General features: G+C 46.0%; 1 protein-coding gene across 1 annotated transcript in view; it reads right to left on the reverse strand.

Annotated features, from left to right (window-relative positions):
- TIMP3 (TIMP metallopeptidase inhibitor 3) overlaps positions 1 to 12,322 on the reverse strand; it is a 37,383-nt gene extending 25,061 nt beyond the window's left edge. The window contains exon 1 of the mRNA XM_035569234.2: positions 11,753 to 12,322. Within this exon, the coding sequence (XP_035425127.1) occupies positions 11,753 to 11,876 (124 nt within the window). The 5' untranslated portion in view covers positions 11,877 to 12,322. The remainder of the gene's footprint in view (positions 1 to 11,752) is intronic.
- Positions 12,323 to 23,755: the final 11,433 nt, after the last annotated feature.

The following is a 23,755-nucleotide window of genomic DNA, read 5'->3' on the forward strand; positions in this document are numbered from 1 at the left end:
GAGGAGAAGCCAGAAGCACAAAGGCACTCCCCCTCTGAATGGTAGCTGTTCATCCCCTTTGGAGCTGCTTAATTTCACACTTAATATACCAACTAAGAATACTTAACATGGCTTTTTTCCCCTGAGAAAAATCAGAGGTCTAGCTTACCAAAGTGTAGTTTCAACTCTGCTTCCAATATTCCGCAGGAAAAGCAGAAAAAAACAGGGTACCGATGCACACAATTTTCTTCCACTGCTTCCTTCCACAAGCAAGGAAACAGAGGAAGTGCAAGTGCATATTAGCAAAACCAGAAATGAGCATGTATAAATAATAATGAAAAGACAAAACCTCCAAAATGACAAGGACTGCTATTAATAAGGTTTGGAGCAGTGCTGGCCTCGGAGTCACAATTTTGCTTAAAAACAAAAACAACACATTATCTAACTATGCAAAACAGCCATGGATTACTTTCTCACTGCAGTTCACAGGAATGTTTTCTGGTAAGGGATGTTAGTGAAAATGCAAGAAGAAAAATAAAAGGATTCCCCTCCCACCTTCCAAAAGGGGTTAGGAAGTAATACCTCAGACCTTGAGTAGTGAAAACATTACTGCTTCTACAGAAAGCAGACTGACATTGCCTGATCCCGTCAGCTGTCACTTTGCTGCCAATACATTCTAAAACCAAACTGGGGCTGAGACTAGTACCACTGAAGTGAAACCTCACAAAAAACATGGTTTTCCTTTTCTGGGTGAAAGGAACACAGATCCTGCTTGCTCTTGGTATTATATTGGCAGTGAAGTCTGATATATGTAGCTCATGAGTGTACAGTTCCATTCGGTGCTTATTCTTTGCCAAGGGAAATTACTCTGGGAATATAGAAACCAGATTGGATTTATTTTTTATTTTTTTTAACCATGATAGGTCTGTTGATTCCAGTATATGCTGGTTGTTCACGTTCCCAAATTTCAGTATGTTCAGGACCATACAGCCATTGCAGTAACTCAGGTAGAGATGTTCTCAGGAGGGAAAATATATATATATATATAAAATAAAAAGATATAGTCCAAAAATCACACTTCAGAGGAGAAACCACATTCATCAGCATTTCAGTTCTAATTTCCCAAATTAAGATGGCTGTTGGAAGCTCTGATGGATTACATCAATAAAGCAAACCCAACTGGGCTACATAGCTCTCCTTTGGAAACTCCTTGGAGCTCTTCCCTTCCTATCCATGACTCTGAGTATTTTTTGGAACACAAGCTGACTTTTCACTATTTGACTACGGTGTTAACCTGGTGGGGCTGCCTCAATGCACCATTGCGGTAATCTTTCAATAACCACTGTGGTCAATCTTTCTTTGTTGTTCCGCATGTATGTTGGGGAATATATGCTGGAAGGAACCCTGCCGTGTATGGACTTTATGATGGCTTGATGAGCAAATACAGAGCCTGCAGAGAAACATGACCCCCATCAGGTGTGCCAAGACAACTACCACCCTAGGATGCAGTTCTGTCCATTCTCCTGTCCTTCCATCAAGGAGACAACCTAGCCAGAATGCGTGCAGGCAATGTTGTCAAATTCAGAAGAGGGGAGCTTTGAACAGCACAAAGGACAAAGTTTACGTCAATGGTCCAGGCTGCCATACTGCATAAAAGACAAACAGGAAAAGGTCTCTGTACAATTTCTGAGACAGGAGGAAAAGAAAGACCCAGTGCTTTCCTTTATCCTACCTCTTCCAACAGCTATTAGTTCTGGAGGAAATCACTACGAGAGGAGGGCATTTAGAAACAAACATGAGATCTAGCACAGACAGGAAGGAACCTATTGGCTTGAAAACTTTCCGGTACTAGTGAAAGCTTTGTTTCCCATCCAGCCAAACACACAGGTGCTGCCTGCTTTTTTTAACCTATGCTGTTCCTTCAACCAATTTAAACATAGCATGGGAAGAAAGGCCAGTAAGAACCTGCTTCCCAATTTGCTGTGCTGTTTTTAAAAGGAAGAGTCAATCTTTTGGAGAGGATGAGTGTCCTTGGGATCAAACGCAATTTGGTCCAACACAGCCTAAGCTCAAATAAAGCCCTTCCCTGCTGCTGGACACCTCAAGATAAGATAGTGTAAATGATAAAATGACCACACGACCTGTCTAAGAAAGGCTCAGCAGTTTCTCCATAACACTGTGAGCAGTCCTCATGATTTCACAGCTAGGGAGTAAATGTGAAAAGCAGATGAGAATGACAAAAAACCCATCAGAGACCACATAATTATCCAATGAGCCATTCATCTGCCAGAGCACAGGCAACCGCGCCCCGCGGAGCACAGAATCCCATGTCTTCAGGGCTCTCAATCATGCAGCTTTAGCTGCCAGTGCCACTCCTGCAGACTCCTGCTAAGTCACACAACAGAGAGGTACAGGGCTCTGCAAACACAAGGACCTATAGCTCTAGCCTTATAACCCCGTAATTATTTGGTAAGCATCAGGAAACATCTCACAACAAAATATGAATAAATACACGATTCCCATCCTGCAGGCCAAAAAGAAAAACATCAAACCAGAATATGCTGGGAAACTCACATGGAAGGTAGATTTGACATTCATGCTGATAACAAAATAGCTTCTCCAGAGTTAAATTACCAAATGCCTTTGAAGAGTTTTGGAAGGAACTTAAAACTGCAGGGTGTGAATCAATCAATAACTACGAGGAACGAGGATGACGGCCACAGAAGAGACTGTGAGAAAGTCAGACTGTCCCATGTCAGGCTTCTGGGAGGGATATTGGTATCAGCATCGGAAGTCCAGACTAGATGGATGGCGCACAGGACTCACGATCACAGGTGCTATTGCAGCATGCTTGTTCAAAAGTGAAGGCACTAAAGGCAACCTTTAGGTAAACCTAAAGGGAAGGGTCACTGGCTGTTTGCCACCAGGTCTAGCCAAACTTCTCTTTGAACGGATAATATTCCATTAAAACCTTCCTGTCTTGTGCCACCTAGGAACTCTGTCTGATATTGTGGAATCCGCTATCTCTGTGCTGTTACACAGTGGGGGAAAAGCAGGACAGCTGCTTAATTCTGTTGCAAATATAGTCTGTAGAGAAGATGGAAACAGACTTATTGAAGTCTCCTTTTTATCTTGATCCTCTGAGGAAATAACCAACTAAATCCTTAATCCCCTGACCCCTTGGAGAAAAAAAATAAGAAAAAAGGGACAGGGGCTGCTCTTCAAATTTAGAGAAGTAAAACAAAGGGCTTACGAACTCATCCTGCCCTAATCCCACCACAATCTTTGCTACTCTGAGTCACCTGCACATGAGCTGCAGCCCCTGTCTTCCTACACTTCTCTAGGGTTGGGATTTTTGTCCTGTAGGACACTAAGTGAGGGCCGTGTATTTTCTGACTATTGAAGCACTTGCACATGAGGGCTACTTCTTAAGTGTCCCAGGGGACACTTCATTGTTTTATTTCCTGTTGGACTGATCCTCTTCACCAGGTCACTTTAGGTACACGTTACTGCAACTGCTGTACTTTTCCATGTAGCGTGGTCATCAGCATCTCCTGTTCCTTCTCCAACCTCTCTTCCCCACCCTCCCTCCTCCCAAATACCAGAAATTGCTCAGCTTTTAGCTCTGTGCCATATACAGTTTATTATTTACTGGAGGAAACTGTTCACTTAGAAGCAGGGCTTTGTATCCCAGTCCAGAGGTGAGCACGACAAAGAGGGAGGCCGTTTCAGTCCTGAAGGACTCCCTCCATTTTCCGACAGGAATTCAAAGCGGGGGACCCAGCAGCCCCACATTCGACAAGGGCCGGCCCACATGCTGCTGCGTGCTGCCACCTCAAACCCCTTTAATCTGCAGCGTGTGTGTGCCTCCAGCCCGATGAAAGGCAGGCAGGATATTTATAGCGGTATCAGACGAGGCAGGAAGTAGGAAACCAGGGTGGGTGTTTGGAAAGCGTATAAAGGGCTCGGAAGAGCGCGGCCAGCCTGCAACACCTTCCCCAAGAGGACGCGGGGCTGAAGGAGAAGCATCAGGGGAATAGCTGGTCTTGTACAGATATCCTCCGGCTCTCTCCTCCTCTACCTGTTGCCTCTCCAGCACCAGCTATTTCCTGTCTTTCAAAGTCAAATGGAAGTTTTCCATTCTGAGGTTTTCCTGTCTTGGTACAAGTAAGCACTTTTTTCCCCCCTCTAAGTATTTTAACTGTTTGGAGACCAAAAACCTGCTTGCTAGGGGAAGAGCTTCCTATTTACAGCTGACACCAGAAATTTGAGAGGGCTGATTAAACCCCAGAGGAGCAAGATTTTTGCTTGTTCATGTATTCACTGAGCATGAGGGATTGGACTTGTTGTTTGAGCAAATGCTCCAGTGCTCTTCTATAGAAAATTAAGAGACTAACATAATGCCAGCAGGCCTCCCTGGGGGCTGCACTGCAGTAACACCCGATATGGAGGGAAACGCTGAGAAAGGGAAACAGATGTTGAAGTCCCAGTGCTGTAATTACAATATAGCACAAGGGAATTAAAATTCATGTCTTTCAGCCCAGGCCAGCAGGAGCTTGGGTCAGTTTGAACACGGCCCTGTGGAATAGAAGTACTCCTGTTTCCAATGCACTGTTGTAGGATTTTTTTTTTTAAATGAATCACCAGGGAGCAAGAAATAATAATGTGTTACCTTCACACTGTTGCACCTGGTGCAGCTGTTGCTATCTGTGCAAGTGTTGTGCAAATGCAGTGCAATTTATATCCACTTTGCTGAAGTACCAGTGATCATGCAGGCCAGGAGAAACCCAGTCCTTTACACGTCAAAGTCAAGGAATTAAGAAGGGAAAAATTTATCAGGGTCTTTTTTCATCCTTGGAACCTTTCATATACCATTCTTTACCTCCCATATAAACCAGTTCCAAGTTCTTGAGAAACAGCAGGGCTACAATACCCATCTGTTACTAAAGTGGCTGCATAACTAAGGACAATGATGGATTTTTTATTAGTGTGTATTTTTGTCAGTAACCAATAGGTGCTGCACAATGACAGCTCTGCCATTTGCATGCTCTCCCAGCATCCCCTGTCTGCACAGAGTCAGGCTTCTACTTCATGTATATGAAAAGTACTTTTAGACAACATGTTATGTTTGGCTTAATTTTATTTGCCTCTTCTGATGTGGAATCTGCATCATTTTCAAGCTATACTGTATTTTCCTCATAACTCCCCTGGAAGTGAAAAAAAGCAAACCTACATCTTGCACACACAGCCCTGCGATGTGCACTTCTTTAAGGGCTATTTGAAGGAACTTTGCATTCCTCTAAATGGAGGCTTTTCAAAAGCCTAAGCCTTGATCACCAGTCAGAAACAAACATGCTACAGGCTGTTAGAGAACAATCAGTAGAGAACTGGCTTGTTTTATGGGGGTTGTACTACCCATCTTTTCACTGAAGCCATAGTACCCATTTCACTTCCCTGGATGGCGCAGATCCACCTTGGGCTTGCCCCAGTTTCAGGTAGGGTGGCCTATCACGTCCCAGCTAATGATTCTTCTTCACCTGACCAGCCTGTATCTAGTTCTCCAGCAATGCTTTTATACAGCACCTCTCCCTTCTCCAGTAACCACTCCCTCCTCATACTCCAGGACTACTCTTTGAAGGGTCTTTGCCGCTCCTTTAGCTCCTAAATACCTTTCCCATTATAGGTTTCTGACTGAGCCTATTTCTGTTGTCACCCTCTTCTCCCCACCAGCAACAAAGCTGGACTTTTTCAGACCTGAGTCCACTGACACAGACCACCAGTTCTCCACTAGCACAACCAAGACCTTCCCCCCAAGCTGAAAACAGCCTCCCCAAGAACTGCTCTCTGCTGGTTCCCAGTGGATTTCAGACCCCAGGATATCCCACATCAATTCCTTCCTTTCTTCAATAAAAAATGACATTCTACATCTCAGGCAAACCGCTGCTGATATTTGACGAGGTCTGATGATGGTTTTTGCCTATGCATCTCTCTGCTATTTATCTTGTTTTATTGTCTGTATTCTGTTTCTAAGGGCTGAAATTGCCCTTTGGAAAGGTCTTGTATAAACACAAGCAGGAATTTGGACTATTCATAGTCAACATTTGTTTTACCAGCATGAAACTCAAGAGACTTCTATCTTGTTTCCAAAAGACTCACAGAATCTTTTTTAGCTGGCAGAAATGTTGAATAAATAGAATAATCAGGGTTGTGTGAAACAACATGCATTTTTATGTTATTAGACATTGTCAGCTAATCTACTAAATCTTCACTCTGGTCACTCAAGGGAACTACTTCACATTACAGTAGAAGGTTAACTGCTTTTTTAAAATACATTTTCAAGCACTTCGGTGTTTGTAGCATTCCTGTTGGAAACCTGAAACTGTCAACTCAAATCCAACTCTGATAAAAGCCAGTGAAATGCTGCTGAGACCAGTGGCACTACACCTGCTTTACTTAAATTATGATGTTGGTCCAGTGTTCTCTTTGCATATTGACAATTGAGCCAGATTTAGATCTGGTGTAAGAGGGCGTAAAACTATTTAACTCACCTTGGTCTCTTCTACCTCAGACCTAGTACCAGCCTAATACTTTCAAACAGCAGAAATTTGAAATTCATATGCCTTGTGTTTATTCACTCTCCCAGTAGATAAGCACACAAATCAGGACACTGGTTAACACTCTTTTCTCAAGATATTCCAAAGCAAGTCCAGTTTAACGTGGGATTTAAAGAAGCACTTATCCCACTAAGGTGAAATAACACCGGTAGCAGTCACCAGTGGGCAGCACACAGACAACTTCAGTATGCTCCTTCTGGTACCGCTTTACAGGAAGACTTCTGGGTTTTAGTAAAGCCCCAGCAGCATGTCTCCCTCCTCTGGGACTCAAGTATGCAGACACTTGAAGTACTTTCAAGTACATGAAAGAGGAGAGCCATACCATGAAAGTCTAGAGTAATATGCAGCACATCCGAGCAAAAGCCTCCTCATCTTCAACAACAACAACAACAAAAACCTCATCACTAAAATGAAACTCAAGCACATGCACCCCAGACATTATTAGGACTGAAATGAGGCCCTCAGCTTGGTTTGGCTCAGAGCTGACAAGCACAGCATGCCTGGCCCTGCCTGCTAACTCACACCATGCTGCCGTCTCAGGTTTACTAGCTCTTATGAACTTCCATCCGGTGCATACAGTGGGAGCTTCGTTTAATGAGAAGACCTCCTGCACAGACCAAACAGGCTCCTTTTCTTAGTGATGCATGCTTGGTTGGGCTACATAAGAGCACCACATGGTACTGGAGCTGTGAGGAAAAAGAAATACAACCTCAGACAATACTGCTACAGGAAAAAAATACGTTTTCATCTTAGCATTAACATCCAGTTAAGGCCAAGGTTACTCACCGAGTGCTCCTACTAAAGATTCCTGGTCCCACCATGACTGTTAGCAGGACTATGCATGAGTGCAAAGATCCATTTCATCAGATACCAGTTCGGTTTTTATATCTAAGAGACCCTGAAAGGTGAGGTCTTGGAAAATGTGAAGTCCACAGACGAAGCTAAGAATGAATTTGCTACCTTGTGCCTCTTCTGCAGTCAAGTCTGTATGTCCCAAATGAACAAAGCAGACCCTTCCCTATCCCAGGTGAAAACCTTTGCTAAGCTAAAAAATGCTAGTACTGCGTGTAGCTGTACATAATTGCTTTCCCACCAGCCTGCCTCTTCCCAGGAACATTAGAGGAGCATTACCAGGTAGGGAGCTCTCCAGAACAGGTGCGAAACCAGAGAAAATAAGAAATAGAAAAGTATCTTCATAAAGCAAGGAGCTCTAAGACCCAAGGTTAGAACATCTGGCTCTCTGCCGGCTCAGAGGTCTTGGTGGAGTTACTTCCTGCAGGAAATCTGGAGTAAGCACATGCAATAGTAACAAGACACCAAAGGAGCCTTATATAACATTCTGCACTACATCTTCCAAACAGCAATTTCCACCACATTTTTTTTCAATAAATACATTTGGAGAAGTGACAAACTCCAGATCCCATAAGGTGATCTCTTTACTCTGAGAAAGCAGAGCAGGATTTGGCTCTACTTTAATTGTAAATAACCAATAAAAACAACAAATAGCAACTTCTATTTCTACTTCATAGCACAATTCGGTTCAGAATGGTGATCTTTCTATCAGAAGGCATGACCAGGCACGAGGAATACCATTTCTCACCATGGACATGGGAATTTCATAAAAGTTAAACCAATCTCCTCAACTTGCTCCCATTTGAAATGGAATTTACTTTTTTTTTTTAAAAAAAATCTTTACAGAGGGACTTCTCAGATTTCATGTTTCTAAAATGCCTTGAAGGGAAGTCCAGTCTAAAAATGAAACCACACCATTATTTCCCCAACAAAAGTACAATTTTTAAGTTGATATAGCACTTTTGCAACCATTATCGTGGCATGTAATCCATAAATTTGTTTGAAATTCATCTCAGCTCGAAGGATTTGTATTAAAATTAATTGAAGTAGCTTTCTTTCAACCTTTAATTTAAACTTTTAAGTGGTAAATCCAGAACCTTATGTGTCTGCCTTAACGAATAAGGCAGCACATGTGACCTCACCAGAGTCCATACACATGTGCATCACGGGAAAGACTGAATCTTTAACATCTCACATCTGATCAAATTGTTCTGCATATCCCTTCTAGTGTTCTGTTGAAAAGGTGGAATGATGAAGTCAAAAAAAGCCATGAAAGAAAAAGGGCAGGTTTTCAATTGGGACCTTAGACTTTGGGCTAAACAAACTTCTGATCTTCCTCTTCTGCTGACTCGTGCTCTTCTCCTATCACATTCCCAGTTCGAAGGAGGCTAGCCACTGCAGATGTTTTGGACTCAGTGCTCATTGCATGGCAGGATGGGGGAATGGATGGTTCCCCTCACACCGAGGGACTCTAAGAGCTTGCCTCCATCTCCCCAAAGCTTGCCAACTCCAACTTAACCAAGAGTAAGGAGAGGGGCGCAACTCACAGGTACCCTTGCTGAGATAGACGTTTCTTCCCCCAACCCAACCCATAGAAAAGAATGTTACTTCGGGCTCCTTTGAACTTAGGCAAGAGACAACTCATAGTGCCACGGCTCTTTTCTGAAGTATATGCGCAAGATTAAAGTGAGATAGGTGTGGAGTGGACAAAGTACTTTCTTTATCATTTGCAGATTGGTTTGTCAAAATCCAACCAGTGATTTCACATACTTTGCTTTTCCTTTTTTTGAAGGAGAGGTGGGGGGGAAATCCAGGCAGGAGGTGTTTTTCCAGACCTGTGAATGCAACACTCAGCAGCCAAGCTTAAAAGTTCCTGCTGCTCCTGCAAAAAAGGGACAAACAAGCCCTTTTCATGTCAGCTATGTCCAGCTGGAAATGTCACAGCTTTGTCACAATGGAACAAAGCATGCCTGGTGTCTGTTCTTTCAAATGGTCTCTTAATTCAAACAAAAGAAAAATATTCACATCTGGAAGGGGTCATAGGCAGGGGGTGGGAGGGGAGGAAGCAAAGTTCAGATGGCATGTCATAGCAGTTGCTGTTTGTCTAATTATTGTACTGCCTGTTCTGGCACTTATTGATCCAGTCAAAGAAAGAAAGCCAAGAGTTAAGAAAGCAAATTTTATTATTGACTGACCTCAAAGGGCCAGGGGAGACACCTCTTCACTTTTGCTCGATTCATCGTGCGGAACACTCAAGCTGAGTGAAAAGACCCCTTGTGACCAGTCTAGCAGGAGATTCTCCTTTTCGATTTTTTAAAGGAAGAAAATAAAACTGTGGTGTATGTCCTCCAGGCTCGCTTTAGAAAACCACAACCTTCACTTCCACATGATATACATATCGCTCGCACTTTCCAATAGGTTTATTCGAGCATCTGTTTCTGCAAAGATTAAAACCTTCTAATGACTGCTGAGCTGGGAGGCTGCATCAGAACTGAGCTGGAGGATGATCAAAAATTAAATGTGTGGTGATGTGAGATTAAAGGGGAAGGAAATAAACTTAAGAGCAGGACTTCACTGGCTAGGCACGAAAGACCAACAGCGAGAGTTTACATTAGTGCTATATTAAAATCCTTCTCCTTCAGCATTCAGTGCTTCTGGACGATGAAAAGCCTCTCCTAGGCTGCCACCTAGCTAGTTAATTTCTCGTATTGTTTAGGAGCTATTTTAAAAAGCTCTTCTGCTCCAGCCCTTACTGCACTGACTCCTCCCCTCGGAGCTGGTATTTTGTCAGGAGTTTCAAGAGCGGTAAAAACTCACTGCCAAGTCCCTTTCTTCCCCGCAACGTGTTTTATAACGCAGCGCGCAGTTTCGTCTGTCCCACGGCCACACCAGCACCCTGCCCTCAGTTCCCATGGAGATGGTGAACTCCGCCACAGCCAGAAAGCCTCAGCATGTTTTTTGCCATAAAAAAAACAAAACGTGACAGCGTTTGCTAAAAATCAGCCCACAGGAGCATCACATTTTCCAGACAGTTCTAGCAAATTTAGCACGTTCGAGCAAAGGATTTTCTTTTGCTTCAGCCTATCACAGAGAACTGAGGTCTTAACCAAACGTGCACGTAAGTCATCTTCCAGCTCAAGCTGCTCTTTCCCCGCATGCTTCTCTGCACTACCAGGATGCCTGCAGGCATCACAACCCCCCTGTTCATCAGCCTGGCCACAACCCCGAGCAAAGCCAAGGCACGAGATACAACGAAGACTGCAGAGCAGAGAGCAGGGAGGTGACGGACATGACTTTGAACTCCATCAGAAGCCCGAGCAATAAACAGGAAAACTTCACGCCCTGAAGTTTAGGAGCGCTGCCATGTGAAACTTCGCAGTTTGCCCTACTCCTAGCCATTTACCCATCTGGCAGAAATACACTGGCATCAGGGTCTGTTCACAACAACAACTTATTTAACACCAGCTTTCTCAAAACTGAACTGAAAACAGCCCTGATCTGCTCCAACATGACCTGAGCGGAGCAGGAAAGCAGACCTGCTCCCAAAACGCAGCAAACGAAGGCCACACGCTGTGTGCAGCTTTAGCTGTGCAAAAATGGTCTCCCAGCCTTACTTTCAGAGCAAGGACAAGCTCCTGGCAGCGGCACGTCAGTGGCACGCTTGTTGATCCAGGCTAAAGAAGAGGCGGTAACAAGCAGAGCTTTGAACAGTGCAGTTTCCTGGAAGGATTCCCCAGTCTAAAACTGTTTTATAAATATTTTCCAGGCTCTCATCTGGGAGGGAAGCTGAACCTGCAGTGGCTTTTTCTGGCACTCAGGAGCAGACGCTCCATAGAGACCAGACACGGATAACTGCGCACAGCCACGGTTTTGGTACAGAGGAGTTAAAGGCAGGAGACAGAATGATTTTGCCAGCAAGTCTGGCCAACTTTAAAGCCACTGGCAGGGCTTGTGGTGACGGGTGCCCCGCCACAGTGAGAACTGATGTCCTGTCAGACTCCCATAGCACCTACTGGGGGGGTTTCTTTGCAGACTCTGGCATCATCGAGGTGTGGGTACCAGTATTGTGAAGCCCCCCGGCACCTTTCACACCACTCAAACCACCTGCGGAGGTGCCAGAAACCCTTGCCCATGCACCCCGCTCGCCAGGTGCCCTGGGGACACCACCAATTCCTCTCGCATGCAGCCCCCAGGGCTCGCCCAACGCCTCCCCCCGCCGCCCACCGCCCCATTTCGGGCCGGGGACGGAGCCCCTGGGTCTCGCCTCTCCCCCCACAAACCGAGGAGGCTCCGTCGGCGGCACTCACCGATGTCGGAGTTGCAGAAAGCGTCCTGCGGGTGGATGGGGACGCAAGTGCAAGCCTCCACCACGGCGTCCCGCAGGCTCCAGCTGCAGAGAGCCACGGCGAGGAAGCCGAGCCACGCCGTCATGATGCCCCCCGGGGCTCACCCCTTCGCTTATGCGGAGCGAGACGGCAGGAGCCTCCTTTCCTAGGAGCCTCCTTTCCTAGCAGCCTCCCTTTGCACACGCTGCCCCTCTTCGCTGGACGGGGCGGTGCAAGCCCGAGAGCGCGGTGCAAGGCGATGCACTGGTGCAAGGCGATGCACTGGTGCAAGGCGATGCACTGGTGCAAGGCGATGCACTGGTGCAAGGCGATGCACTGGTGCACGCTGCCGCACGGTGCGCGCTGGTGGTGGTGGTGGTGGTGGTGGTGCCGCTGCTGCTGCTGCTGCTGCTGCTGCTGCTGCTGCACGGTGCACGACGTCGCTGCGCGGTGCGGTGCAGCGCGGCGCGGCGCCGAGTTATAGCCTGGATCGCGCCCGCTCGGGCCGCGGGGGGCGCCGCCGCCGCCGCCGGCCAATGGGAGCCCCGCATTACCTCATCGGCGGGAGCGGCCGGCGGGACGGGGAGGGGCCGCGGCCGCCGCTTCAGCGCCTTATAGGGAATAGTGCGGCCGTTTGGGCGGGCGGTTACCTGCGCCGCCGGCCGCCCTGAGGGGAAGCCCGCCAAGTCGTCCCCGTCCACAGAAACGTCGCCGTGCCCCCTCCCCGGGTTTACTGAGAGACCCCGTCAGTGTCCGCACGGCTCTGGTCCCCAGTGCCCGGCTTTGGTCCTCCCGAGCCCCGCTGGGGTCTGCCTCCCCTCAGGGTGGCAGCCCGGAGGACGGGCAGAAACGTCCCCGAAGCCCTCCGGAGTTCACTTTCCAAGCTCGGGCTGTTCCCCTCCGGGCGGTCTCGGCTGGCTGTAAAGTGATTTTTAAAGCTGGAGGAGGTGAAAGGGAGGTGTACTGTAAAGTGCTCTCATGGAGCAACCAGAAAACGCAAGGGGAGCACTGCGCGTTGCTGCTTTTCCCCTCTCAGCACGCAGCGGATGGAGGAGAAGGACGAGACCTTAGCCAGGATTTCATCCTGTGTATTTTCATCCCTCTCAAATGCTCCTTCTCCTGCCACCCTGCCACCACCCATTCCCCTTCTCTTCCCCTCCTCGGGATTTTCAGTCAGCGACTTTTCAGTCGCTGGTCACATCTGCCCGGGCACTCCCAACATTTAATCTCGAAGTGTGTTTTAGCAGAGCAGCTTTAGCAGAATTTATAGAAAAGTCCTGTTTGTTTTGTTTTCCCTTATCCCCTTTTAGAACAGTAAATTTCTATCAGCTGTAGAAATGTAAATGTTATAGTAGAGCCAGGGCTGCGACGAAGGAGATTGCCAGCTGCAGGATACAGACATCCTCATTATCCTGCAGAGGGGACCGAGGGCGATTAATCACAGTATCAAACCAGTATATATAATGTCAGAGTACTTTCCAAGGGGTTTACAAGACTTAAGCATGTCTAGTTATAAATTATGCTGGTATTAAAGGCCAGGGACCAGCTGTCCTAAATTTCTAAATAGTCAGCTAAGTCTTTAGATTTACAATTCTTCTCCATCTGGGTGAAGCACAGCCTGACTACACCTTTTCTTGAATCACGCCATCCCTATAAAATTAAAACCTCCAGTCTTATGGAAACACAGGTTTTTATTTGGAGCATGGGTATACAAAAGCATCGAGATGGGTGTTGCTAGCAGTGATCAAGGTTGCAAAGCAAACAGAGGAAAATGCAGGTTCCTCTCCTCGCTGTGACACAGCCAACCTGTGTGACAGCTTCGTCTCGCTGTGCTTCAAATCCCAATCCATGTAATGGGGATAATGGTGATGGAGCTTCACAGGAATGTCTGTTAGTGAACGCAGTGAAAAAAAAAAAATCAGATGGTGTGGAGGTGATAATGGGTCATAGAAGTACGTGTGAGGCAGGACATTAAACAAGGCTTTAGATTTAGGTACATCACTGTCAGAATCATTTGGCTTCAAATCGCAGTACGAGAACCCCCCTGCGAAAAACTCCTTAGGTATTTGGGCTGTCAGCTGGAGGTACTGCAGCTGAAGCTGAATCTGTCAGATTGGACTGTCATTTCCATTTTACTGGGTGTAAACAAGGAACAACCCCACTGACCTCAGTGGAGTAACACGGGAGAAAAATGAGGTGTGTCCGGTACTTTCATTTTTTCTTTGTTGTTCTAAAAAGGTTTGATATCACCAACATCATGATACACCTGATCTATCAACATCTCAGATCAGTATCTGAGAGAAGCTCAGTTATTCCATAACCTGACACTGTGTAAATAAGGGCGACTTTGGCCCTCACACAATTAGATTATAATCACAACACCAGCAGCACCTGGCCAAGTTGCTTCTCTGAGAAAGTTTCTTCATTTCTATAATAACACCTTTCCTGTGTGTTCTGAGGACTAACAAGCTGAATACTTTGTACCAAGCTTTGAAGGTGATGAGTGTTGTGTAAATGCCAAGAGTGACTATAATACAAGACGCAGGACACGTTCAGAGGAGACTGAAAAACAAACCCTTCAGTTGCCTTCATTTCTGAGAAGGGAAGAGGAAGGGGGCTGGAAGTTACTGAAGTTACACAGGGCCCTTCAGGCATGGATGTAGCTTGTTAACAGCCAGACTGACCAAGCTTGTACAAGTAACACCGAGTTTGTGCTGATGGCAGGAACTAGTTCACTTTTCAAATATAACCCAGAGAAGTAATCTGCAATTACTTGCCAGGCTGAAAAGGAGTGCCGCAGTTTGACCCAGCAGCAGGGCACATCTGTTTGGAAGGGATGATGTGCAGGCTGGCTGCGTGTCTCGTCTGCCACAGTTTGAGATGTGACCCAGAAAATTAGAAATGCGTGTATTAGCATGGTGGTAGCAGTACCTGCATAGCAGGAGTAGTAGTACCTGTGTTCAGTCAGTAAGGATTTGGCTGATTTGGCTGCTTTTTTGACACCTAGGTATTCTATTTCAAAGAGATTAATTTCTCTGTAGTAGTTGGGATGCAGGATACTGTGCGATAATAACAATTCAGTAGCACTGGATACCATGCAATAATAACAGTATTTATTTGCCGCTTAGAGGGTACATTTCATACACAGAAACCAGACTACTCTGTTTTTGTAAATCACAAATAGTACTCAGGAAAGCTCAGTCTGGCCTGTGGCCTGCTGTGAGGCCCGTTAAATCATTTTTACCTGCCTGCACATTCATTTTATCATCTATAAATAGAGGTATTATATATCATCCTCTGACAATGTCTATTAGGTGTTCAATATTAGCCTCTCCACTTTGAGACACACCAGTAAAATGCACTCTGGAAGAGCCAGGAAGGAGTCCTGATTGTTTATTTATATTTTTAAAAATGGCTATAGGGTCAAAGTAACATCGAAAGTCATGAAGGAACTGAAAGGAGAACTCCATCTGAATCCCTGCTCTCTGCATGGGAGAAACTGCAAAGGGAAAAAAAATAAAAATAAAAAAATAAACTAGCGTTCAGCTCCTTTGGCTAGATGAAACTTTAAGCCATATATGGCCATAAAAAACCTGGCAGAGAAAAAAAGAGAAAATAAAGACCTTGATCTTCATATGAGAAAATTAGAGTTCACATTTGATTTATGTCACCAAATAAAGAAATCTACGTTATTTCAGTCCACCCCCAAGAGCACACTGTTGAACACAATTAAGGATCTCTGTGCTTTACTGGGCAGCCACACCACGTCACGCTGTGATCTTGTCGGATCCCACAAGCTAAGCATGACTGGGCTGGGTCAATAGTTGGTGTGAAAATTCCCAGGGAAAGCCATGTCCTGCAGGTGTTGTTGGCTGAGCAAAGTGGCCTTCTTCCCTCGATCCTGCACGAATGTGTAGAGGAGAGGCAGTGCTAGGGGGCACTGCGCTGCAAGAGATGTTCGCATTTCGTCAGGATGAAGCGAGGTTCCTTGCAGTATCTAGAGAACCCTGTCTTCGCAAAAGGAGCGATGTTAAGTTGGGTGTCTCGGTTACGTTTCAGGACAGAGAGCTACCTTCTGCTTCCACAGATACTGCAGTTTACACCAGGAGCGTAACTAACAATGCCGTTTCCCTTCCACAAGTCCCGTTTGTGGCTGGAAAGGACCATCCCAGAGCTAGGTATAGTGACTGAGTCCTTCAAGAGGCATGAGGTGCTGCTGTAAATGAACTAAAGGCATATTCTCTTCCCTTCTAATCACCTTTCACAACGAAACGTGAGGGATACCAGACACTGGCAGAAAGCTGCTTCTGAACTGACAAAAGCATCTGAATCTAATTTGTACAGAAGGGCTTAATCAAACTACAGGAACTGCTGGCCAAAAAAAAAAAAAAAAAAGAACAAACGAACGAATGAACAAAAGAAGGACCCACACACGCACTACTACCACCACCAAAGGAAAAAAACCTGACACATGTAGCAGCTGAAAACACCCCAGCTCATCACAGACCTCAGCTGGCTTAAACTGAGCAAGGCATGAATGAAGTCAGGAGGCTTCGGCCCATAGTCCAAACAGTCCTGCCACCTCGATGAACAAATACATTAATTTTAAATGCTTCTGAAGTATGGGCATTTTTCCATTTTAACTTTTCCGCAGCAACTTGACTTGATTCATGAGCATGGAGCCCTGCCACCAGCATTTCAAATTGTCCAGCTGCCAAGTTACTCCAAAGTCTTGTCTTATCCTAAAAACTTTTCTTGAAGTTGACGATCCTTATATCTTTTCCATCAGTTCAGCATCACGCCCTCAAGGGGATGTCATTGTTTTTCTGCCTTTGTCTAGTGGGTTGGAAAGGACTGGTGCTTTTCAGAGCCACCTGATGTCCTCTTTGACAGCACACCCACACCATGTCACAGGCAACTCTACTGAAGCAGTTGTGTATTGCATTAACAAAATGTTCTGTTATTTCCTGATTATCCGTTTCTTTCTCAGAAAGTTTTTTTTCCTGACACTTTTCTTTGAGAAGGCTGTTTTATTTAAAATTTTCATATTTGCTATGATTTATGTGTGTAAAAAAGGTTGGGAAAAAAACTCCTCTATTAACTCCTCTATTGTATCAACGGACTTCATCTGCTACTTAAAACAAGAAGACTTTTTCTTCAGAAATGTCTTTGATTCTATATATACATACGAAGAAGTTTTATTTGATCTCTTTCTCTGTGGTTGCAAAGAATTATGTCACCTTCCTGTCTGCAAGCCAGACACAGGTAACACTTTATCCCACTCCCAAGCTTTCAATCAGAGATACACCATTAACCTTCCCCAGCTCTAACAGTTCTATACCGAGTTTAATCTTCAAGGATCCTTCACAGATTGTGCTCAGGAGAGCACCCAGTCCGGGAGCAGCCCAGAGGCACCATGAGTAAGTACTACATTATAAAGGATTGTAGAATATGAAATCACCCTCTCGGTAGTGTGGGGATCCTCCAGTCAGGCTGCGATATGGCATCAGCTGCACAGAAGGGCGTCCAGGAAATATCTTTTAACGGCCTTATCGAGCCGAAAATGTTTCCTGCACATGGCTCCACACTTTGGCCCCGAGCCAGCAAAACACTAAGGCACATGTTCAACTTTAAGATGCTCCACTGAAGTCAACAGGACCATTTACATGTGCAAAGTTAAATATAAGCTTAAGTGCATTTCTGGAGCAGGGCCAAAGGGCTCAGTACCACGCAGGGTTCAAGCCAGGAGGCTGTGATTAGATGGCCTGACTGAGTCAGGGGACGGGACGTGATTTGCTTGGCTTTACCTGCCTGTGCCTCATTCCAAGCAATTAATTTTCTCTCGTTTTTGTTTATAATAAGTTTTTTTTTCTTTCCACTTCTCTTGCTTTGCTTTCATGCTGCTGTAGCCATTTCCAAATTGAAGTTTTGTTTTTCTTTTTAAACCCTTCTAAACTGCATCAATAGCTTTAAGTGACTGAACAAAGAGATTTCAAATAGATGGAGTGCTTCAAATGGTAATAAGAGCTGGTGTTCCCAGAGCTTTGGAGGCTGGCACTAAGTAGAGAGGAGAGCCAAAGTGACTGAAAATCACTTTTCTGTTGTTCCTTTGTATGAACTGTTTTCTGGCTTATGCAATGCACAGTAATTAAAATGACTGGAATGCCTCACATTTTTAAGAGAGCTTTAAGGCAGCTCTGTGGCACTGTGGCCAGCAGAGTTCATGAGCTGTAGATTCATGGCTGTAATCAAGGTTTGACGTTTCTATCAGCGTAACTTGAACAAGACAGTATCTCTGTGGAGGCCTGGGAGGTGAGTTTGAGGAAGAAGGGGCGGACACAGAAAAGCAGTAACATCTGGCCGCTGCACAGCCACACAAACACCTATGGGGCAAGCCTTCCTGTCGGAGAAATGAGAGCCTGAGGTTGGTGTGGATGTCAGAGATCTCACTGCTTTCTTTCACTGTAGCCTTAATGTCCTGCCTATCTTCAAGGGTGGGACAGCCCTTCCACACCCCTATCCCTCACTGTACTATCAGCTATTCTTAGTGCCCCCTCCTATGTGCCGTAGTACAGGAAATGTTTCTTTCCACAAGAGAGGGTTTGCATCCAAGTACTGGACACTGCAGTTGCTTGACGTATTTGTGGAGTAACTCCCTCATATTTAGCAGGCAGACAGCCTGGCAGACTGGCAAGTCTCTCGGCTCACGATCCCCTCCCTGTGCTGGGGTTTGCTCTGAGTGATGGGGATACAGGAGTACCTTGTTGCTTTTCAGCCCTCCTGGTGCGGTCCAGAATTTCATTTTCCTATTTTTCCATTTGACATTGACAGTGACTGGGAAGTGGTATGGGGGAAGCCACTGCATCCCTCGTCTCTCACGGGTTGGCCTGGCTTCTCCAAGGATGATCAGCCATGGAGGAACAGGGGAGCTGAATCCAGTCTCTCTCGGCATGGGAGGTGACTGGACTGAAGCATAAGACCTTTTGGGCAGGCTGTGCAAACAGATCCTTCTCTCCTCACCTCTCTGCCTCTCAACAGCTTTCTGAGGCCCAGTAGGCCTGCTGGTCCTCAGGATGTGCCACTGGTTTTAGAGCATGTTGGAATCCTCTGAAACCACCATACTCAGGAAAGACAGAAAGAGAAGCACAAGGGAGCTGGCATCCCTCTTTTTATTACACTGACAAGCCTGGAGACACCGTCACGTCTGAAGGAAGGGCCTTCTCTCCACCCACAGAACAGGTGCAGCTGCAGGAAAAGTTTACTGTCTCTTGCCTCTCCTGCATAGTCTGCAAAAACTTCCTGCAAAAATAAGCCACTTTATCCCCACAGTCCAGCTGTTCCCAGCTTCACACCTGAAACTGCAAACAAAGGTGTTAGTTGCAGGAACGGTCTCTAATGATGAGGGCAGTGTTCCAGCAGGGAACAAACTCGGCGATTCCTGCCATGCATGTCACCATGAGGGTGTCAGAAGCGAGAAGCAGTTCGCCGGTGTGGAGATCCCAACAGAGATGGCTGCCTCAGCCCAGGATTTTTTTAAATCCAAATCCACTTTTTCAATGCTTTTGTTTCTGTATTCCCAAATTACTGCTGTATTGTAACAGCAAGCGACTGCCTCAGTTAGAGCAGGGCCCTCCCACACATGCTCACGGCCCAAGGCACTAGAAGCTGGAGGATTTCTGATCTCAAGGACAGACCTCTATCTTCTCTGGAGCAAAAGGCTGCACTTCTGTTTCCTCACTCTTCTGGAATTTTTCTCCATAAATCATGGCTTACAGTGGGAGACAAAAGATGAGGAGATGGTAGGTCTGCAGTCGGGAGCGAGGAGGGTTCTGTCATTTGTCTATTGTCTCGCTCTTCCTGAGTGACGAGGAACGCATTCATCAAAGGACCCTTTCAGGGCTGCAGTGCGAGTTCCACACCTCATGGATTAACGTCAGCAGTGAGCAGATCAGTGTTTGATTTAGCACAGATGTGTGAAAGTAGTATTCTTTCTCCACTGAAGATAGAGGGGAAAATTTACAGTCCCTGTTCCCTTTTCCTTTAATCTGAAGGGCCTGAGCTACCCCTTCAGTTGTGCCTTTCTCTGTCCATTCAGCAAAGTGCCCTGGTTTCCCTTCCGTTGCGAGTGGTAATGGTATCGTGCAGGAAGAGTTAATCTGTAACCAGATGCAGCGCAACTGGAGGTGACGCCAAAGAAAGAGGAACAGAGCAAACTTCCTCTGTTTTTCCTTCACACTGAATGAAAGAACCTTTACCAGGGAGCATGGGGCTACGACTATGATCTCACACTTTACTAGCAGAAGCTGGAAAAAAAAACCCTGTCCTATACTGGCATAGTTCAACTCCTGATTTTAACTCAGTTTGTAGCAAGAGCAACGGGTAGCACACGGGGGGTGGGTGAGTGTTCTTCTGAAGGGGAGGCATGCAGTATGGATGAATGTGCCTGCACCCCACTGGGACTGCCCAGAAAGAAGAACTTCAAACGCTTATCAGAGGCAGCGATGAGAACCATGCCGAGCTGGCAGGAAGCAGGAAGGTGTTGAATGTACAGATATGAATCCGCACTGTATGTACGGATTATGTACCAGGAGCAAAGCTATGAAGGTACCACAGCTTGAACATGTGCCCTGAGCAAGAGAATACCTCTCTGTAGCTCTGCTCTTAGTAATCAGTGCCACCAAATCTTGCTCAGAGTTGGCCAGGGGTGCTGTGTTAGACCAAGTGCCCTGTTGTGGGAGTTTGGACTGCTCCAGTGCAGTGGTTCATCAGAAGTGCTAAGAGGCCGGAGAGATACTGAACATCTTTGGTGGTAGCAGGCCTCTCCTCCCCTCCTCTTCTTCCCTCCAGTGACTGTCTCTTCTGCGGCAGACTGGTGGCTGAGGGACTGCTCCACATTCTTCCCATCTCCCAGTATCCGCAGCAGTGATTTTAAGTAGTGCTTAAAGTAGCTGAAAGAAGAAAATAAGGTCTCACCACACCAGCCAGGGAGGAAGAAGAGCTCTCCCTAGACACCTAGCTGAGGACTGGGAGGAAGGTGCTCTTAGTGTAAAGGTTCTGCAATGCACAGAAGGGATCTACAGAGGGATCTACTCATGGGATAATCCACAGAAAACAACTAACAAAGAGTCTGAGCAACAACAGTTTCTACCAACAGAGATTTGGTTCTCCATCAGTCTTTTCTCAGTATCACACAGTATGAAAATTAGATAGACGAGCATTTTATGTATTTTCAGTTAAGCTCTCTTCATGTTCTACAGATTTCAACCAAGCAGTCTTTAACCAAAATCTTGATTCCTTTGCGCTCAGTTCAAGTTCACTTTGCCATCTCAGTGAGTGTAAAGGGGAGGGAGGGATGGAGACCTGTTCAGTGCAGATAAGTCCTTAGTATGGGTATAACAGAAGACACTAATCTGGTCCCCTGTATCTCACTGCGTAGCAGTGGAAGGTATACCTTCCAAAGGCAGTGCAATTCTCTCTCCCACTGTTCAAATGAAATGATCTACTGCTGGAAAAAAAAAATCCTCCTGCTGATCCATAGTCACTTTTGTTTCAAGGAATTTATTTTGCCAAAGCAGCATCAGCACAAAGAACACAGACCTGCCTCACAGAGGAGGAGGGAGCACACTAGAAAGGGAAATTTTTACTTCATTTGAAATTGCTTTCCCCATCCGGAATAAATCTTCACCAATGAACATCATATATAATGTCAATAGTGACTTAGCCTGGGGGGTAGTATAGCGTTAGCTGTGCATGGCTGTAAGCAAATAGCACCACAGAGAGTTGGCTGGAGGAAGCAAAATCTTATTCCCAGTGAACACAAGAGCGTTTCCTTCTCCTCCCTGCAGAGACAGAACCCAGCTCCTCAACTTCGACAATGCCTCCAACTCCCCGAATGTGTTTCCACTAGTATCAATGTGATTAAACTTTTTTTTTCTTTGAAAATATAGTCTGAAGGCAGATAGAGCCATTCAGTTATATTTGGAGAAAAGTCTTCAGAGAAGGAGGGAGAAGCTAGTGCCGAAAAATAAAATATTCCGTCAGGCATTAGTGAAAAGGAGGAGGGAGGGCAGCTTGTAAAGCCATGCCTATGGCAGTGTGGAAGGGATCACTCTCAAAGGACTCCTTTAATCAGATTCCGCAGAAGATAGGCTCTCTCTCTGTAATTCACTCCATACCGTATTCAAAGGCCATATGCGCTGGTCACGTGGAGATTTACAGTCTCAAATTTACTGGCCTCGGAGACTCTCAAAGAATTGTGCAAGAAATCATGTTCTATGATAACCGAGGCCTCACGCAGCCGTGCTTTCTACAGACTGCTTCGAGCTCGAGATGGGACCCCTCTAGGGCTGTGTAAGCCCTTTTGGGGAAGAGGGAAGGAGAGAAAAGGGGGAGCTGCTGATCATTGCCATATGTGAGAAGCATCCCTGTCTGCACGTGGGTGTGATGTCCGTGTTATCAGAGAGGCCGAGCTCCAAATAGGCCCCGTTTCCTGTTTGCAGTCAGCAACTTGCTGCTGGAGCAGGAATCCCATGTCACACTGGACTGGAGTTACAAAAGAGGAAAACGATGGTGAATGGAGGGGAAGGGGTGGGGGAAATCCTCTAAAATAGCAGGGATGTGAGCCAGAAGTCCTCAGAGGCAGCAGAGCAAGTGGGAGTTTAGCAAACAACCGTTTTCTTTCTTTGACTGGTGTTCCTCAGAGACCTCAGCACTCCAGTTCTCAGAGCTAATTTTAGCTGTTTGTGGCTGGCCTGTTCCTAATGTCCCTTTCCTATCTCTCACACACACTGAACCTTGGGATACTCTCTGTGGGCTGACAGATGACGTGAAAACCTCTAATCTGCAGGTCAAATATCAAAAATGAAGTGGGATCAGGAAACTGGAAGCACGATTTGTTTTTTTCCAAATAAGGGAGATACATTCATATTACGAGTTCTTAGCATACCAAGTCTGTGTTTTTTTTAAGAACCATATGAGAGGAATGACTTATTCTTGAAAATTTTATGGTAACCACCGAAGATGTTATCATCCCATGGACACTGCCTTTCCTATGCAGACTATGACAGACGTGCTTTCATTACTTACTGGCACTGCTCTTCGGTAGGAAAACCAAAACCACATTGTCCCAAGCACTGTACTCATAAGCAACAGGCAGAGCGAGTCCTTGCCAAAGGGCACAGAGTACACATTAGAGAGGGTTCAAAACGAACACAGCAGCAATAAAGCTGTGATGCCAGGAGATGCTCAAGAGCTTGCTGTGTGCGGTATTCATACCGTAGGCGTGATGTTCACAGAAGTCTGAGTCTTACCTGCTTTGCGCTCCTGTGCTGATGTGCTGCCAGTGTTCTCCCATCCATAAAATTTGCCCTACAGTCTGTGATGAATCTGGTGTCCAGAGGCACCATAGGGCACAGAAAGAAGGTGAAAGGTTTGGGATGATTCCTCTCATCTCAACCAAATTTACCCATAAACTTGAAGCAACAGGTGGGTCTGTTCCTTCCCCTAAATCTCTTGTGGATTCACTCCCCTGATCTCCCCTCCTCTACCCATACAAATCTGTAGAGGATTCTCTGCAGGCCCAAGGTATTTGCTCAGAGTGATGTATGTGTGGGACTGGGGACAGTAAAAGGGCCTGTGGACCCCTAAAGGATCTGGAAGACAAGCTGCCTGTGTAAGAAAATGAAGTCCAGGGCCTAGGAATCAGCTCAAGGACCCTTATTTTCAGTTGATAGATTTAAGAAGGCTTTGAGTCAGGTGAGGGATCCTTAAAAGACCTTGGTCCTGGGAAGCTGACTAGTAGCAGAAGGTAGTTATTACTGCCCTCAAGGACTGGAGAGCACTAGTCCTTGAGCTGACAGAGGGCAGATTTCTATTATTAATTGGGCAGGTTGCCCTGGTTTTGCGTTGGACCGGAAACAAGAGGCTGACTAGGACTTCTTGGACAAGACTGCCTGCAGCGCTCTGCTCTGGCTGGCAGGAAGCAGC

This window comes from Cygnus atratus, chromosome 1 (genome assembly GCF_013377495.2).
Source record: "Cygnus atratus isolate AKBS03 ecotype Queensland, Australia chromosome 1, CAtr_DNAZoo_HiC_assembly, whole genome shotgun sequence".
Taxonomy (NCBI): domain Eukaryota; kingdom Metazoa; phylum Chordata; class Aves; order Anseriformes; family Anatidae; genus Cygnus; species Cygnus atratus.